The sequence below is a fragment of the Mizuhopecten yessoensis genome, unplaced genomic scaffold (genome assembly GCF_002113885.1).
Source record: "Mizuhopecten yessoensis strain PY_sf001 unplaced genomic scaffold, ASM211388v2 scaffold6779, whole genome shotgun sequence".
Taxonomy (NCBI): domain Eukaryota; kingdom Metazoa; phylum Mollusca; class Bivalvia; order Pectinida; family Pectinidae; genus Mizuhopecten; species Mizuhopecten yessoensis.
In genome coordinates, this window is record NW_018406720.1 from 2767 (window position 1) to 21474 (window position 18708).

The following is an 18708-nucleotide window of genomic DNA, read 5'->3' on the forward strand; positions in this document are numbered from 1 at the left end:
CATTCTATATACTAGTAAGTACATTGTTTGGTTTTGTTCTTCTATATACTAATAAGTGATATATATAAGTCCTAGCGGCGTACATTGCTTAGTTCTGTCTTTCTATATACTAGTAAGTGCTATAAGTCAAAGCGGCGTTCATTGTTTAGTTCCTGCCTTCTATATACTTGTAAGTACATTGTTTGGTTTTGTTCTTCCATATACTAATAAGTGATATATATAAGTCCTAGCGGCTTACATTGTTTAGTTCTGTCCTTCTATATACTAGTAAGTACATTGTTTGGTTTTGTTCTTCCATATACTAGTAAGTGATATATATAAGTCCTAGCGGCGTACATTGTTTAGTTCTGTCCTTGTATATACTAGTAAGTGATAGAAGTCCTAGCGGCTTGCATGGTTTGGTTCTGTGTTTCAATATACTAGTAAGTGATATAAGTCCTAGCTGTGTACATTGTTTAGCTCTGTTCTTCTATATACTAGTAAGTGATAGAGGTCCTAGCGGCGTACATTGTTTAGTACTGTCCTTGTATATACTAGTAAGTGATATAAGTCCTAACGGTGTACATTGTTTAGTTCTGTCTTTCTTTATACATGTAAGTGATATAAGTCCTAGCGGCGTATATTGTTAGTTCTGTCCTTCTATTTACTAGTAAGTGATAGAAGTCCTAGCGGCGTACATTGTTTAGTTCTGTCCTTCTATATACTAGTAAGTGATATAAGTCCTAGCGGTGTACATTGTTTAGTTCTGTTCTTCTATATCCTAGTAAGTGATATAAGTCCTAGCGGTGTACATTGTTTAGTTCTGTCCTTCTTTATACTAGTAAGTGATATAAATCCTAGCGGCGTACATTGTTTAGTTCTGTCCTTCTATATACTAGTAAGTGATATAAATCCTGGCGGCGTACATTGACCTGCCTTCGGAGCAGTGTTAATTTATCAATGATAAGTCGATGGTGAAATAATTTACGATATTCTATGATAAAAGATAGTATTAATCATTCTTCCCCTTAATATCATGAAATGGTGAATAAATGACTATAATGAACAAAATTGTCGTTTTCTTTCTCTTCTAATCACCTGTAACGGTTGTCGTTAATGGATCGCTATAGCTACCCTGAATACTATAGCATGATCTTTGGACAAACATGCAAAATGTGAAATGTCGTTTTGTTTCAATCAATTTGTTTCAAATTGCATCAATTTTATTTGTTTAATATATTCGTGTCTGGCTTGAAATGTTCATTTTTAGAAACAATGATGACATGTAAAGAAAAAAAATGTTTGTGAATGAAAAATAAGTTAATTATACGAAGCGTGAAGGTCTCTGTTTGTTGATTGATATATGTTGAACTAGTACAATTTTCATGCACATGTATCAAATTTTGATACAAATAAATATGAAAGCATGCATAAGTTGCAGGTTATGCTAAGGGGTTATTGAAATTGCCGGTATCCGTTTATAACAAAACATTGGTTCTCACATTGAGGTAGCTTTATTACTCGAATTTGACATAGATTTACATGGCGTTTGTCGTAGATGTAGCAGATTTATCTTATCTTTCCGGAAAACCTGGTCACATTTTCTTTGCACATTTCCAAGTTTTCCCATATACATCTTTCCTGTGTTTATATTTAAACCAAGTTTCAACGTTTTAGAGTTCTATTTATAGTTTTGTTCACATTTTGAAGTTGTTCTATTTTTTATTTGTTTCCCGAAAAATCCTGTATTAACGTAAAAACTTCATTCAGTACTGTATCTATGGAAAGTATACACGCCTGCTTCTGTCAAATTGAACAAACCTGAAAGTAGGTTTGAAATAGGATTTGTATAGCATTTTCGAAACTTTTAACGTTGTTTCTTTGTCTATTTATTTGCACCTTCATGTCACTTTCACGTACAAATACTCTCACAACTCAAATAGTTTGATCCCCCCCACCCCACCCCCGGATCTAGTTCATCCAATTTTTTTTCAATTTCTCGAAAGACACATTTCAAACGGATTATTTCCAAACCTATCCTATTTTAAAGGGGATTTGTTTTTAATTATGTCTGAAGTCTGAATTCGACATATAGCCTATGAACTAGGACAGAAGTGAAATTTGTTGTGCACGAGATGAACAGTGATGATGGTTTTTGAATAAATAGTAAGAAGCTGCGGTTTCGATCCCTCAAGTACATCGCTAATAGATAAAAACAATTCCGGACCGTTTCGTCACAACTTTTAGCAGTGACGTACGTAAGATCAGGATATCACATTAAGGACGTGTACTCACAAAACCCTGGTTAATTAACATAATGACACTGATTTACAAAAAATACTTAAATGTAATAATTTGTCTTGAAATTTACCTAATGCTCGTTATTTTGAAGTTATAAACATAGGCAAATATTACAGACATAGATGTTTAACAAATAAGTTATTTATGTATTGTCTACTGTGTCAGCTTTCACAAGCATTCAAGTCTAAGTTGTTTCCTGAATTAAAGTAGCCAAATATGCATATTGCTAGAATTTATGTTATCTTCTTCATACAAATATCCAGAATCAAGATTGTATTCTTGTTATAAATATCTTAACACAGCGTTGTGATATAAATTATTCTAGTTCTTGTAAAACAATTATATTTTCAGAAATAAATTATGCAGGTCCAAACGCTTACCAGTCAAATCACAAATGTGTTGTGTAATGTCATGTGGTAAAGTTATAAAATTATAATGAAATTGCTAAAAATGAATTCAGAACAATAAACAAAAGATTCATGTTATACGTAAAACAATTAGCATAGAGAATAACATATTTATTTTGACGCATGTCTTGCATTTTCTTGTCACTCTTGAACAAACACAGAAGACAATTTACACTGAATTGTTTTCATATAATTCGACAAACTCTTAGATGATGCATCTGAAAACTAAAAATAGTCCTTTCACAAAAAATGCTCAACGTTGCAACCTCATTAAAATATTTTTTGTTTGTCTTTTTTATTTTTTATTTTAAAAAGAGATTAACAAAACCATCATATACCTTAAACAATGTCAGAATCTGGCTAAATAAAAAATGGAAACTGTATATTCACCAAACTTTATTCATAGGAAGAGACTACAAAGCCAGTCCCTTGAAGTAGCGGTAAACGTATGCTGTCCTTTCAACACCGTACCATGACGTACATAGACCATCTTTGACGTTCATTGTGGGTTAGCCCACGACTAGCAGTAATTAATCTTGATATTATGCATGGAGAGTGTCAAAGGATTACGACGAAAGGGTTATATTAATTTTAATATTCCTTTTAAATAATGTCTGACTTAGTCACAGTCGTCCGACTGACATCAGTTCTATATTTTTTCCTGACCTGTTGTCAAGTTATTAACTTCGGACCTGTCAGACAGGCTGGCTAACATCGCTGAGTCACGCATGCTCGGTAGGATTATACGTGACGACATCCTGCTAACAGATAAATGTTGTCGCTTAATACGTGTTCGTCAGATGTTTTACACGTTCGACTGCGATCACTTGTTGCTCATCGTTCCTGGTGCTGCGGCTGATTCATCATACACTGGATTTATCCACGGGCATGCTTTTGATATTCACCAAGTCATGCTCCTCGGTAGAAAAGCCCGTACATGACATTAAAACCCTTCCGAGTAATGTAAACCAATCGAGTTGTCTCATTTCTTTGTTTCAACTGTGTTAAGAGGCTGCCATTTAAAAAACCATTCCTCCCTCTGAAACACACGGTCTTACTTCCCAGATAGATTATACTAAGGTACACAGCTGAATAGAATGAGACAATAAAGTCTCATTTACAGAGTTCCATAATGTCTTAGTGAAACCTTTGACCTTCAAGTCAGCAATAAAGTTATGTATCGTAGAACACAGACCTGAAATCGTTGTTCCTTTTTTCAAGTATACTCGTCTTCATGTATTTGTGAACTGTTTTAGCAAGTTTGATGGCGTTTCAATTATTACTTCACATCCAGTAAAATTTCAACTTTGCGAACCTAAAAAGTATTTTTGACTTTATCCCTATTCCTTGTGAATCGAATTGATCTGAAACAGATTACGTATATTACGATACGATATATCAAAGCAAATTGCGACAGGGGGGTGGCTTATGTCTAAAGTATCATTTGCATAGGCATGTTAATATATCAATTTTTATATATATTATGCGAATGCAATAATACAAAAATTAAAGTAAATTGGACACCAGTATGTGTTTTGCGAACTATGATCGTACACATTATTCCTGAATGCTTAAATTTGCGATTGAATTGATGCTTTTTCAACATTGAAAATAATGATTTATATGATTATTTTCGTGGAAAATTAAAATTCACCATTGGGATTACTCGCGAATAAACATAAAAATAACTTCTTGTGAAAAATAATGTGATTGACATTTTCAGTTCCCTTTTCAAATATTTAAGCTGAAGTATATATCTTCAGCACGAACGGAAAAGTTGGTTCCTGTGATTTTAGTTATACATGTACATTTGCTGAGGAAACATAACGTTAGAAAACCTCACGAGGAAATTGAGATCAAAGCACATATTACTGTGCAACTTTCAAATGTACTATCCAATCAATACCTTGTATTATTCTTTGGAGATTGACCTTAGAAATCTGCAAGCTATAAACAAATGTAGATTCACGATATACAGAATATAGATATTTTAGGCTGTACTTATTATACGATTTTGCAATAAACAGCTATTTAAACCCAATGTAACCAGAAAAATAATTATCAAAGGTGACAGGAACTGACGGCAACATCTGGGTTGGAGTCGACAACAAAGGAAAAACATCAGGAAAGTCGGGGGATCAGCATAAAGGTCATCATTATCCAGCAACAGCAACTAAAGACTAACTAGTTGGTCTTATATGGCAATCGTTTCACATGCAGACACCACATGTTGCCCCGTCATAATGCCCCCTAATACAGACAACATAGCTACATTAATACATGTCTTTTTCATAGATTTCTCAAGTATAAGACTTTGTTCAGACAGAGTAAGTTATCGGTGATACACTGGCAATAAAAACGATGGACGAGACATACGCGGTAGAGTAGCAATTTGTTCATGAATGTCAACATGGTGTGCCTGGGAAATGTCGATAGAGGCGGCGCAGATACATTAATAATGACCGTTTCTATTATGAGTTATTAAATATAACAATATATGCGATGCCAGCTCCCAGTAATGGGATCGTAAAAGACATTCGAATCGTCTACTGTTTGAAAGAAACCATTTGACCTTAATTTTGAGGTAGAGCTCCCCAAGCACAGGAACATTATTGAGAGTTTGGAATTTGCCAAGGCCACAGGCAGCAATATAGACAAATGATCAAAAGTTGATATTCGATCGTTGTGATTGACACTCGTGAAAATAAGTTACCTTTATAATTATAACAATCATGAAAAGACAAGCTTGCCCCACCTTGTTTCATATTGTTTTTTTTAAGAATGCTGCAATTAAAAGGCTTGCTTAAGATTAGTTTCCAGGCTCGAAAGTCAAATGATAAGGTCACTGTTGCCATCAATAGAAAATTATTTCAGCACAGTTGGTCAAGCTGGCCAATGCCACTCAAATTTCACAGACTGCTGACTTACTAAAAATGGCTGATTAGGATAACTTTCTCAGTTCGAAGGTCGAAAGTTATGGTAACTGTTAGCATCAAAAGAACAATACATTCTGCACAACACACATACCTTGGTACCAAAAATTAACTATGAATCCCCCAACGTTTAGACAGACCATGGAATCTTATTCTTGCGTGAAATCTTGTTGATCTATATTGACGGCATTTAGGTAGCGATTTATATATTGACACACACGATGTGTATTTCATAAGTAAGGTCATATGAAGGGATCAATGACTTCAACGCCAACGTACCTGTACTAATATCGAACTCTAAACTTGTTTCATTAAACGCCATCTTTGTAACCACATTCTCAATATAGCATCTTACATGAGTGTCAATATCACATTGAATATATTGAACGAGTTAAATACATCTGGGTATCAGGAAATTTAATTCTTGTCTTCAAATATCAAAAGAGATTTGCCTTTAACATCTTAAGAATATAAAACTGGATACATAAATAACAAGTTATCGGAACTGTAAGCTGTTTCATTGCTATAAAAATTAATCATTTAAATTGATAAAATAATTATATATCTCGATTAGTAAGGGGGAATGTTGGGTGGGTGGCGGTCATGGGGAAAGGGGGTTGAGATTTGGAGGGAAGCTTTAATCGGGATAAGGTTTGTCAATGAATCAAAAAGATTTTGTTTAATCTTTGAATATGAACTTGCAATGATAAGAAATATGATTGCCATGTCATTTTATTCTGATAAAACTTGGTTATATTGTAAATCATTCCTTGATTTATATTTTACCCGAGTTTTATCGATTTTGATTTCGAGTTTCCGTTGTCACTTGGGTTCTCTGGTTGTTTTACGTATGTGTCACGGATTATCTACACCAAGCGGATATCCACTGTGTATATGCAGTCTTTGCATTGATTAACATTATTTAGGTTTTCTTTAGAATGCAAAATGTACGATCATCCTTGACTGAGTTTTACTTTTATCATAATGCATTTTATAGAACGATTCATCGTAAATTCTTCCCCCAAATTCTGAGCCCATAGCCTAGTTATTATGGGATAATGAGAAGCTGAGACGAAAAGTCCTTTGAAGGCTTTCATTCTGACTGCTGAACGATGCTGACCTACAGCCTTAACTACACTAACCGTTACAAACTACCTCCATATGGACATAATATAGTATCGAACGACGCTGTACTTCCGTTTGGAAACGGAACAAAATGGACGAAGCGAAGTAAGCTTATTGATTGTCCAAATCGTAATGAACTCTTTGTTTTGAGGCTATATATTTTTACAAACTTTAGAAATGTAATTTCTATCTGACTTTACAGTGTTCTCAAGAACTTGGATGCTGGATAAACTCGTGATATTTTTTTTTTTTTATATCATATAAATACTTAATTAGACAAAGGATTTTGATAAGGATGTCCTGACAACATATAAGGTCAAATATAGCTTTGTCCGCAGCTGATGTGGCCAATCTAGGCCGACTTTGAGATCACGTTTAAAGGTAATCACCTGGACATCGTAAACATTATTTCATCTGGCAACATTGTTTTGACAACACACTAATCAGAGGTGACTATGCAGATACTAATTAAGGGAATGATAAAAAGAGAGAAAGAAATACTATTCTTCATAGGTTTTACAACAAAAACTCACATACATTCGAGGATTAGCGAAATGATATGAAATACCCGATCCTTAAAACTGTTGTTCGAGAACATTTTAATTCATAAAACAAATGACGACCTATCAGCTACATTGTACCTTAGATCTGGTATTTGGGAAGGTATTCAACACACACAATTTAGAAATACAGATTTTGAATTTTTCCCCGATTTCCGTTTATACATAAAAGCACATCCTTCGGATTGGTCAGACACAATGCTAACATTTTTGTTGGCAATTGACGTCATAAGGATATCTGTATTGTTTGACGACGACCCAGGGGAGCTGCGAATATAGTACGGGAGCCGATACTTCACGGTCAGGTGTGAATAATGCCATATCAGGAAGAATCTTTGGTAGTATCGAACTATTGAAGACCGAAAATAAAGCATGCGAGGCATAAGATTAAAATATTTTTGAAAATATTCTCATGTTTCTGAAGAAACTTCAAACTAAATGAATTTTCTTATATTTTCACGAACATTATCTAAAGCTTATAAGGCAAGTTGCATGTGTAACAAGTATTCAGACAACTGTAGCTGTTTCATTTTACACAAAATAAACAATTGAAATGGATGAAATAAGGATGAATCTCCACCTGTAGGAAGGTCTTTCGTGAAAACAGGATAAATATTTTTTTATATAAATAATACACATGCTTTTTTTTTTTAAACAATCTATGTATATAAGAAGTACTTTGATAAAGTTGATCATGTTATGATTACCATGTTATATATTCTATAAATGTTTATCTAAGATTATCTACACCAATCACATGTCCAGTATTTATAATTATGTGTGTGTAGGTATTGGGTTAACATAGAGTAGTTTTTCTTTTGTTAACCATAGGCACGATTGTCCTTGACTGAGTTTTGCTATAACAGAATACATTTTATATTACGTTTCACTGTGTTGGTGCGTTATTTAAAACAGGCAAATGCACACATGTTCTATGTATAGTCTTGATTTAGTATAATGACTTTAACGGTTGATCTTATTCTGCTTCAAAGGCAAATTGTGACAATATATATTAAAATTAGAATCGTCGTACAATGCGTGCCCATGAATACTAGCCCTAACACCAGTCTACGTCAGCGCTGGTCTGCAGGACAAAAACAAAATAGGTTTTGTCACATTGATTTTACAAAGATAAGTCATTTAAATTTTCTTTGATATTAATATATACTTTTGATACTTTTCATTTTCGCTGTAAACAGAATTGGTCATAGTACAATTCAAATTCGCTAGCTAACATACATATTAAACTGTCAGCATATTAAATCTTCTCAGACCATTCGAGGTCGATAAAGTTCCCTATCATCCACGTTTACACTATTAATCCTTTTTTTCATTTACGCATGAATAATGATTTTAGATATTATTTTACTTTAGTGAATTTTGTGGTCAAAATTACAATCACTTAGTATACGAAAAACACTGGTACATATATAGACGAAGCACGTGTACGTGAAATAAAGAAGTTTCTAGTTGCATACTTTAAGTATTCATGTGAGCAGGTGATACAATCATAGCCAATAAGCTACGTTACTACAAGTACTCATGCGTCATTTAACTGTCTTATCATAAATATAACACATAGATCGCTTAAGTGCCATTTACCCTTGATCGTATGAGAAAAACACATTTGAGAGATACGACCCTCATAGATAAGTCTGACAAATAAGGACAATGTATTTGTTTCCTTATGATTTTATATATTGATAACATTTATTTATACATCACACGAATATTGTCTTACACAACTTGCCATGTGTTAATTAGAGGTCAGTGAGACTTATACGTTTCATACTTTTGATTTCTTATCTTCTATCAAAGATGTTCTTGTTTATTGGAATAATTTACATTTAAATTAAGATATTAAAGAAATGAAGCTCTCCTTTGGAGTACCTTTACTCTTAAAAAGACTTAAAAATCAGTGCAAAATATTATAAAAATAATCAATTTTTTGCAGTGATATTCAATATTAAAGGACATCTTATCCGTAATGGAGACCAGTAGTGATGTCTATGACGCTACCACACTTCCCAGGCTCGAGCGTCTGAGGTGAGGAAGCACCCTTTAAGTAAAAACTGTACTTTTTCTTTATTTATTGTGATGTAATTTATTTTCATGCAGACGCTGTTATTTGTTAAATGAAAGAGTTGGAATTCCAGAAGAAACGCTTTTAAGTAAATTGTTGCTAATCTTATTAAACCAAGGATATACAATAAAGTAAAACGGAAGAAAAGTGTGTTTTAAAAACAAATCGTTTGTTAAAATATTTTGTACTCTCATTAAATGATAAGTTATTGTATTAAAGAAAAATAGATACCTTTTTCTTAGAAAAAAATACTAATAGATTGAATATATGGCTATGAACAAGTTAATTCAAAATAGAAGTTAAGATCAAAACATTTGTTGTTCATATATTCCGATAACAAATTTCGTGTAAAGATTTATTAATGAATCAATTTATTCAATCCATGATAAACTATATTTTGATAAGAAGTTACCCTTTATAGTCACCGTAGTTTTCTTTCCATTTTCAAATCATTGAATATTTAGTCGAAAATATAACTAAACGTAATAGCTGAACAGCCAAAGGTATATGGCACAACAAAACAAGTGGATTGATATTATGGAACTATCATTAGATTTAACAAATAGATGAAAGGTAAAGAGTGAAGTGTTTTAAAATAAAGGCATCAATAAATACAAATAAACGGCTCGTACAGCGAACACTCTTTTCAACATTGAAAGCCATTGCCGACATTGAAACACGTCGGCAGTGTGTTAGCTTGATTTGAGTGTATACTTATGAAGTTCATAAGTAGCTAATTTAAGTTATTAAAGTCAATAAATGATTAAAAAAAATTATTTTTTATTTTTTATTTATTGCAAATATTGGTCATATTAAACTGAGACTGACATCGATATTTGTTTAAACGAAACATGTATCATAAGTGATTTGCTTTGTTGGCACACCTGAACGTACCTACGCCTGAAAAATGCTTTCAGAATCTCGGGGCAAAATTTATATTTTATACCAGTAAGACTTAGGGAAATATAGCATATCCCTCACACATCCAATTTACATCCTAATTGATTCTTAAACAAGAATAACAGTTCTTCTGTTGCAATATCTCCTTACTTGAGAGCTGCGTTTACCTTTAAAGAACTTTCATTTAGGAAACCTTATAGTAAACCGAAACGTAACATGTATATAAACAATTAATTGCCATGGAGAAGTGTTAATAATAAACAATTTTGAAAACCTGCCATATGTGAACCGTTAGTAATGAACTGTTATAGTATGTTTTTATTGATGAACATCGAAAGTTATATTTTATTGATGAACTATTACACGGATATCATGCAAAATGTAACTGGTATTTCATTGATATATTATTGGTGAACATTTACAATAATATATCATTATTGAACAGTTACAATAACATATCATTGTTGAACATTTACAATAATAAATAATTGATTATTACAATAATATATCATCGATGAACAATTACAATAATTATCAATGATGAACAATTACAATAAGATATCATTGATGAACAATTACACTGATATATCATTGTTGAACAAGTACAGTAATATATCATTGATTTAAAATTATAAAAATTGATATCATTAATTATAACAATAATAAATCAATGATGAACAATTACAATAATATATCATTGATGAGCAATTACAATATAATATCATTGATGAGCAATTACAATATAATATCATTGATGAGCAATTACAATAATAATTCATCAATGAGCAATTACAATAATTTATAATCATGATATGTTACTGGTAAACGTAGGCTATGACAGTTAAATTGATATCACGAACACTTGCTGCAGGTTGATATTGCTGTTACTTATTAGTAAACACAGGAAGCTTTTATTGGAAAGTGAAGAATTATGAGCACAGTGAAATTAAATAAATATTGATGAGCAAATGCGTTTTGAATAAAAGAGAACATTTATTATTGAACGGTGTTAAATAAAAGAAAACAGTTATTACTGAGCTGATAATATGAATATTATAAACAACTATTATTGGTGAACTTTTAACAGTCAATGGATGCTCTCTTACTCATAAACCACTGTGAGCAGCCAATATTATTAAACTGTTTGATAACAGCTAAAGGTATCTAACATTTCACTCGTTCACAGCTTAGTTTTCACTTGATGACATGGTAATTATAAAAGGGTACCTTTGGTGAACTCATACATATTAACAAATACAGAATATATAAATATAGCATCTGTGAACTGTTACTTGTAAACAATTCCAGTAAGCTATTATTGGTTAATCGTTATCTAATAAAAGTGCAGTATGCTAGTACTGGTGACAAAACACAGGTAATTGTATAAATCAGGTATAACGAGTTACATGTAACTGTCACATTTATCTTTAGTGAGCTGCACTATTTACATACATATTTCTTCATTTAATTTCTATAATTGAAAGTATTTGAATCCAACTGTGTTCGAGATTAATTGATGTCAATTATGCCACTCAGAATGGTAACAAGTCTGGCAGGTGGTCATGTATTTGTTAACAAGACATCGACCCTATAAAGTGGTATAGTTTATCAGATGGCTAAGCTATTGCGGAATTGCTTAAGGGAAGGATGAAATAACGATAAAGTGAATGCTACATATTTATTTTGATTGTGTACTGCAATGTATGACATGTGCGTCAAATACCTCTAATTATTCCTTTTGTGTTTTACATTGTCTCTTTTGCTTATTGTGCAGCATTTTAAACATTATGATGAATGTCATATATGCATTTATGCCGTTTTCATGTAATTAATTTTCCACCATACTCATCCGTATACATGTATATCATTTTCCACTGGCAAGCGGTAACCTCAGCGGTAAAGGCCTTAGAGAAAATTCGTAGTTTCTCCATAAAACGCCTAGCGTAACTGTACATTGTGTGTAGTACATTGCCCATGTGAAACAGAATTTCGCTAGGTAGACTAAACTGATTGCTTCTTTCTGGTAGGTCAAATATTTGTAGAATTAGATAAATATAGTCAATGCTGAGGAATAAAAAGTGCGTAAGGTTTATACATTCCCTTTGAAAACATGTCAAAGCACAATCATAAGGCTAAGAAGTAAATGATGTGGTTTTGGATTTTGGCAAGTTTTCCCACTTTCCCACTTTTTCTTCCGTAATAATTGATACTCGTACGTCAACGGGCCTTGATTTTCCAATTTGATATTGCGCACATACATTAATTGTGTACCAGAGATTCGAATGCGGGTTTGGGAAGGCAGTTATACACATGTTCATCACCTTTTTTCTGTGGCCCGGGGAAAGATCATTGATTGCTTTCTCTTGGATACAGGAACAAGCTTAATGTTTTACCATGGGAATGCTTTACTCCTGCCAAATCTTCTAGCAGCCGAGACGCGACATGTCTGACCTATATAATGCTGTATAAACAATTGGTTGATATGTAATAAAAACCATGTTTTGGACAATAATTATATCATTGATTAAATTACCTTTTTTATTTATCTCTTGACAAACTGGGATTTTTTTTTGATTTTTTTCAGTCGGACCAGTGTTAAGTGAATAATTTTTGCTGAAGATAAAAAAAATGTATGCAGAACATTCTTCAATAGTCTCCCTGTATTATCTCAAGATTTTGTTTAACTTGTAGGCAATTTTTGTACCTGTCATGTGAGTTCTCAAAATTCTGTTAAACTTGTCGTTGGCGATTTGTTTCCTTTCAGGCGAATTCAAAGTAAGTGAGAGTCCGATCGTGTCGATATTACTGATATCCTGATTCATCTCATGTATTCAAATTAGTTTAGAATAATCTTTTTAGACGTTCGGAATTTGAAAATATTTTGTTTGCTCATAATATCAGTAGTACTTGGCAATCGGATCTCACTAAGATGTGAATATCAGCTGCACTTTGTAATAATACGCATATAAAATAATCAAAGACAATATTAACTTTTGTATGAAATTTATTTTTCAACAATTCAACATTTTTGTTGATCAATGTTGAAGCACCAGATATTCAGAAGTTCGTGTATTGGACGCAATAAATTATACAATTAACTTAAATAAATAAATGAATATTTGTACAAATGGCATCTTATGATGAAAGATATAACAATGATGTTGGAATTGTGACGAAATGAAATACATAAATAACTATGCTGAAACACATTATTCAAAGATATACATTAATACACGAAAAGGTGTGTGCTATATACAGTCACTAGCGTCACAAAGACACCTTTTGAATGGACAGTTTGGTCCGCGTTTCTCGGGTTAAATAAATATTTACGAAAACAGGGCTTTTTTCGCGGCGTAAAATATGAATTGATATCGAAGATGAAACTGTTGTAACAGCCAGACATGATTTAAATAAATAAATAAATAAACTGAGACGAAATTACCGATAAAACGCCAGTAACTTTGCTTGGAGACAGATCATGTATATATTAGTGTATACTTGGGTTGGCGAAAGTTATACACAACTTTTGGTCGGTATGCGTATAATTTATACTGAAAACATCGGATTACAAAAATAAATTCAATACTTGAAATGCGTGCTATTGTAAACTCGGAGGACATTGATTTATATAGATACATATATTTATGATTTATAAATATACATATCTGTATTTGAATTCAATCTGAATCATTTTTACGTTAACTTTTTTTGACGTGTCAATAATGATACATAATGTCCCCCGACAAATGCTATCTATCATACAAAAAAACTATGTTTAATATTTTGCACACTTTTCGCACAACTCATACGTGAGATGAGATAGCCTCTTTGCACTTTTACCCGTAATACATGATGAGTAATGGCGACACACATGAATAATGATTATCACAACTCGTGCCCGAATTAACAACAATAAGTGGCGATGAGGAATGAATGAAGATGAAGAAAACAACACGTGTAAAATTTATGAGAAAAACACATGGGACCTGTTGCAATTAAACATTTACATTTAACTTTGGCATTTTATAATGATCTGCGCGGACACACAACCACGGCGAACAAGTGTCACGTATAGTCATCATAATAATAATAGCACTCTCCGAAAAGCAAAACAACCTTTCAAACATCAATAAATAAAAATAAATTAGGTTTAAAACATTTTTCACTGTTCTCTAGTCACTTTTGTCCTTCACATGAACAGTTTTTCACATTGTTTTCCAAGCAGTCCATTTTAATCCTTGTCACATTATCACGATGTGAAGGCTAGCGTGTGTGTATTTTCCCTCATCCTGTATCTCATCTGTACGTCATTGGTCGGCGGCAGAATCTCATGTCCATAATATTTCACGTCCAATTCTGTTGTTTCACCCTCGCATAGTTCAAAGTCAAATTTATAGACGAGCGATAACAAGAACCATTTTCCTTGCGATATTGCGTACTTTTTACCGGGACACAACGATCCAAAGGAGAGAACTGGGTTTCTGATCTCTTTGCCGTATTTATAGAATTTGGCATCTACGAATCTGTCATGTTTGTATGACTGAAAAATAAAAGAATACAGAACATAAGTATAAATTCATATATGCAATTCAAAATGATTTTTAATATGATAAGTGAATCGATCAATAGTTGGAAAAAAGTGTTAATTACAAAAAGAAGTCTTGAATTTAAATTTGTATACGACTTACTGCCATATATGTATATTTCATCATAAAGAAATCAATGCCTACCTCTGGATTTTCGAATATTTCTGGGTCCTGGTGGATGGTGGGTGGGTACATAGCAATCTTGTCCCCCTGACGCAAGTTGTACTTTTTGCCGCCCTCCTCAAACGTTGTATCGGCAGTGATAGCACGAACCATGAAGACCCCACTGCACATGCGTAGAGTTTCCTTTGTGTTGCTGTCTGTTAAACATCAAAAGAAACGAAAATAAGTCTAAATTCAGAGAAAAACTAATGCGTGTTACATATGCAGATTTGTATATAATTCTTTATTACTATATCCTTTTTTTTTCTTCAAACATATTCAGATTTTCCGTCGTATTTTAATTTTTCAAAGTATTATTACAGATGATTAAATGAAACAAATTATATTGAGTGTGTACATACCTAATAAGGCCATTCCGTCAATGTCTTCAAGTGTCAGGTTGACCTCTCCATCCTCGTTTACTTCACCATTTGAGATTTTTGTGTCGACGACTTCTTGAATCTCTTCCCTCAGAGCATTCAGTGCTTCTTTGTGCTGCATGAGATAAAACACAGCCCAGAAAGCCATTCTGAACGTGTTGTAATTCACGTGTAAGTAAACCAAATTGTGTCCAATTATGTCCTTTTCAGTTTGTCCATGGTCCAACATGAACTGGGTTGAGAATCTTATATACTCTGACACATCGTCTCTGCTTAAAAGTTCGGCTGATCCAGGCTGCTGGCACAAAACACTTAGGGCCTTTAGCGCTTTGGGGAACAAGTTAACGGGCATTCCGAGCCAAAGGTAATTGAAGTATTTGTGGAATAGATCAAAGTTTTTGTAAACTGTTAAAGGTTCGAAGACGTCAGTTGACTTTCCTTTGCCGAAGATTGTATAGAACATACTAACAAACAATGTTTTGGAGTTGAACTGTCGAAGTCCGTCCGTTCTCCATTCTGTTGCAGGTCCAAAACCCTCTGAGCTCGTAACCCCAATGTGTGTAGCGTTCAAGTACTTTGAATACTGTTCCATGCCTTTGTGTAAATGCGTTCCGCGCACTTTTTTACCTGCTTCTTTCAACATTTTCTTTGAATCCATAAGAGCAAAACTGAACACATTGTGGTTCACTTGTTTCTGGATAGGATCGAAGTCAAAGTTTGGCTCCTTCACAAATGCTTCATATGAATGAGGGTCCATAACAACAGTAAGGTGTTGGTGAAGTAATCTGATGGTAAAGATGTCTCCTAGCTTCTTCTGCGTTGCGTGTAGATATTTAACGGCATGCTTGGAAAAGTCAGCTCCATTTCCCCAAATGAAATGACCCTTTGGGATCGGTGGTTCATTGGTCCTTCTGAAGAAAAACCAACCATTCTCAGATTAGTTATTGATAACTTATTTCAATATCATATTCTACAAATTTCACTAAAATACAACTGCTTTAACTTAAATATGTATATTTTGTGCTCTTTTGGATGACTGACAGTTTATGTAGAGATAATCATAATAGCTTACCTTCTCCTATATAAGGTCTTTAAGTAGGCGACAGTCAACAACACGGCAACTGCTACTAGATAGATTGATACTGCAACCATTTTGTTGATTTCTTCTTTAGTTGATAAAATTTAACTTCCTTGGCTTGTCTTTATGACGATATATAGCAATCGATTTCAGATGATTTCTTGGCGTAGGGTAAGGCTTGTTTCAAGTTTTGAGTTCTGCAAAGATAAAAAAAAAACACAAAACATAAGTTTAAAGTTTACAAATACAATGTAATACACTATAAAATAACTACGAAACGTTTCTGCTTTAGAGTTTTCACGCCATGATGCTCACTTTATAGCGATACTGTCACGCTGCTGAGACACGTGTGTGTTACAAGCCAGGCCGGGTTGTCAATGAAGAGGGGATTTTCCTACGGCTTCAGTGAAACCATACGTCAGCGTTATAAATAGCCAGACTTAAACACGGAGTGAAATGTTTCGTGAATGACCAACAGTAGTACAAACAGTTGGGGGAATACAAGTGACTTTAAAGCTCTCTGCTTTGATTATCACGATATAACTCGCTGACTAGTTAGGTTATTGATAATGGTATAACAAGCATTATGATAAGTATCAACTAATACCGGCACAGTAGGCAGGTGTTATTGGTCCGCCCCTAGAGTGATTGACATTTCAAGTCATAATAACATACCGGCACGCTGGTTGTTAAGCATAAAGCGTTATCTTGTTACGTAATGAAACAGATAGTATTAGTCTGTAATAGTATGATGTCGATACAATCAACACTGTAAAATCATGAACATGGCGATACATATGAAATTTCTGTAAATACGAACATAAAAAATTGTTGATTTAATATTTTTCAATTTAAATCAGAAACGTTTAAGTTAAAATCATATAAAACATAATTAACAATGAATCTCAAGAATTTTAAGGATAACTTTAAGCGTAAATGAGCTATCCTATAACAAAAAACATATAATACAAACCAATGTACAGGTAAGACTATTAAAATGACAGTGATATGTCTAGTTCAAACATAACACTTGTAAATCCCAGAGTTTAGATAATCCATAAGGTTGATACAACTGTCAATGTTAAGCATCCATATATAAGCCGGACACACACCGTTAAAGTACCATGTGTTCAGCCTCTGACAATCTAACGAGATAGGTATACTTACTCGTTGCGGTTGATCGTAGATGCAGGTTCTGGTTTGGTACGGTGTGTACCTCTGTATTTATAGACCACGCTGGAATATTGTTTTAATAGGACGTCTCCCTTATTGGCGCAGCCAAACGGAAATGAAATTTGACTGACAGGTTAGTCATCCTGGTCTTGAATGAATGTGGGCGGAGCCTTAAAACACGAGAGCAGTGTGTGTGTGTATGCTTTAGCTGTTGTGTATATACAATATTTGTTACCGCTGTTCTGTGTAATACTCCGTTAAAGGGACTATTGCGATCGGCAAGGATCAATAGCAGTGCCAAGGTCTAATCATGTTAGTATTTCTATTACTATTTCAATTTGGAAATAATATATATCAACTTATATTTATTGTTTAAGGAATAAGTTTTCTGAATCATTTTGACAATTCAAACTTTTCAATGAATAATTGCCAACTATGTCATAAACAGACGTCAAACCCCCACATTTACAGGAAAACACAATAATTCTAAAATTCCAAATATAATATTTTTATCCATTGGATTATTTTATTATTATGAAATATTGCGTTTTCTCGATCTAATAAACCTTCCAAAATGAAATATGAAAGAGAAGCTTTGTACTGCCAAATTTTTAAAAGATGATTCATATATATATCAGAATGTTTAAGAATTAAAGACACGAAACATTATATCACAATGACCAGAGCTGAATTTAAATATTTATTGATAAATATAAGCTGTTACATAGCATTATAGGCTTGCTGCTTTTTACGAAGATTAATAAAAGCTTAATGATTTTAAATTTGACCCTCAAAACTGAGCCTAGAAATAGACTCGTAAGATAAACACGATGATAGCACAGTTAAAGGACAGACAGGAGAGGGAAGTCACCTGCCTTTACGTTTGTATGATAAGCGTATCTCACATTAATGAAGAAAAAGTAAATGTAATGTTCTTATGATATTGATAAATACTCATAATCTTTTCAGAGATAGTCATTTTAACTTAAAAACAGCACAAAAGAATATTAAACAGCGAAAAGTATAAGCGATTGTTTACTC

The 18708-nt window shown here is 33.2% G+C and overlaps 1 protein-coding gene across 1 annotated transcript; it reads right to left on the reverse strand.

Moving 5' to 3' along the window:
* Positions 1-13284: 13284 nt before the first annotated feature.
* LOC110452653 (25-hydroxycholesterol 7-alpha-hydroxylase-like) lies at positions 13285-17727 on the reverse strand. Its single transcript, XM_021501302.1, has 5 exons — positions 17662-17727; positions 16489-16691; positions 15399-16327; positions 15019-15194; positions 13285-14828 (listed from the first exon to the last, which is right to left on the reverse strand). Exons 2-5 carry the CDS (start codon positions 16566-16568, stop codon positions 14538-14540), a joined length of 1476 nt encoding a protein of 491 aa, XP_021356977.1. The 5' UTR covers positions 16569-16691; positions 17662-17727; the 3' UTR covers positions 13285-14537.
* Positions 17728-18708: the final 981 nt, after the last annotated feature.

Bases quoted from the DNA above. Each gene is read 5' to 3' on its own strand.
- LOC110452653 (XM_021501302.1), bottom strand. From the start codon at position 16,568: ATGGTTGCAGTATCAATCTATCTAGTAGCAGTTGCCGTGTTGTTGACT. The intron at 16,328-16,488 runs GTAAGCTATTAT...GTTTTTCTTCAG, and splicing joins AAGACCTTATATAGGAGAAG to AAGGACCAATGAACCACCGA. The intron at 15,195-15,398 runs GTATGTACACAC...GATGTTTAACAG, and splicing joins TGACGGAATGGCCTTATTAG to ACAGCAACACAAAGGAAACT.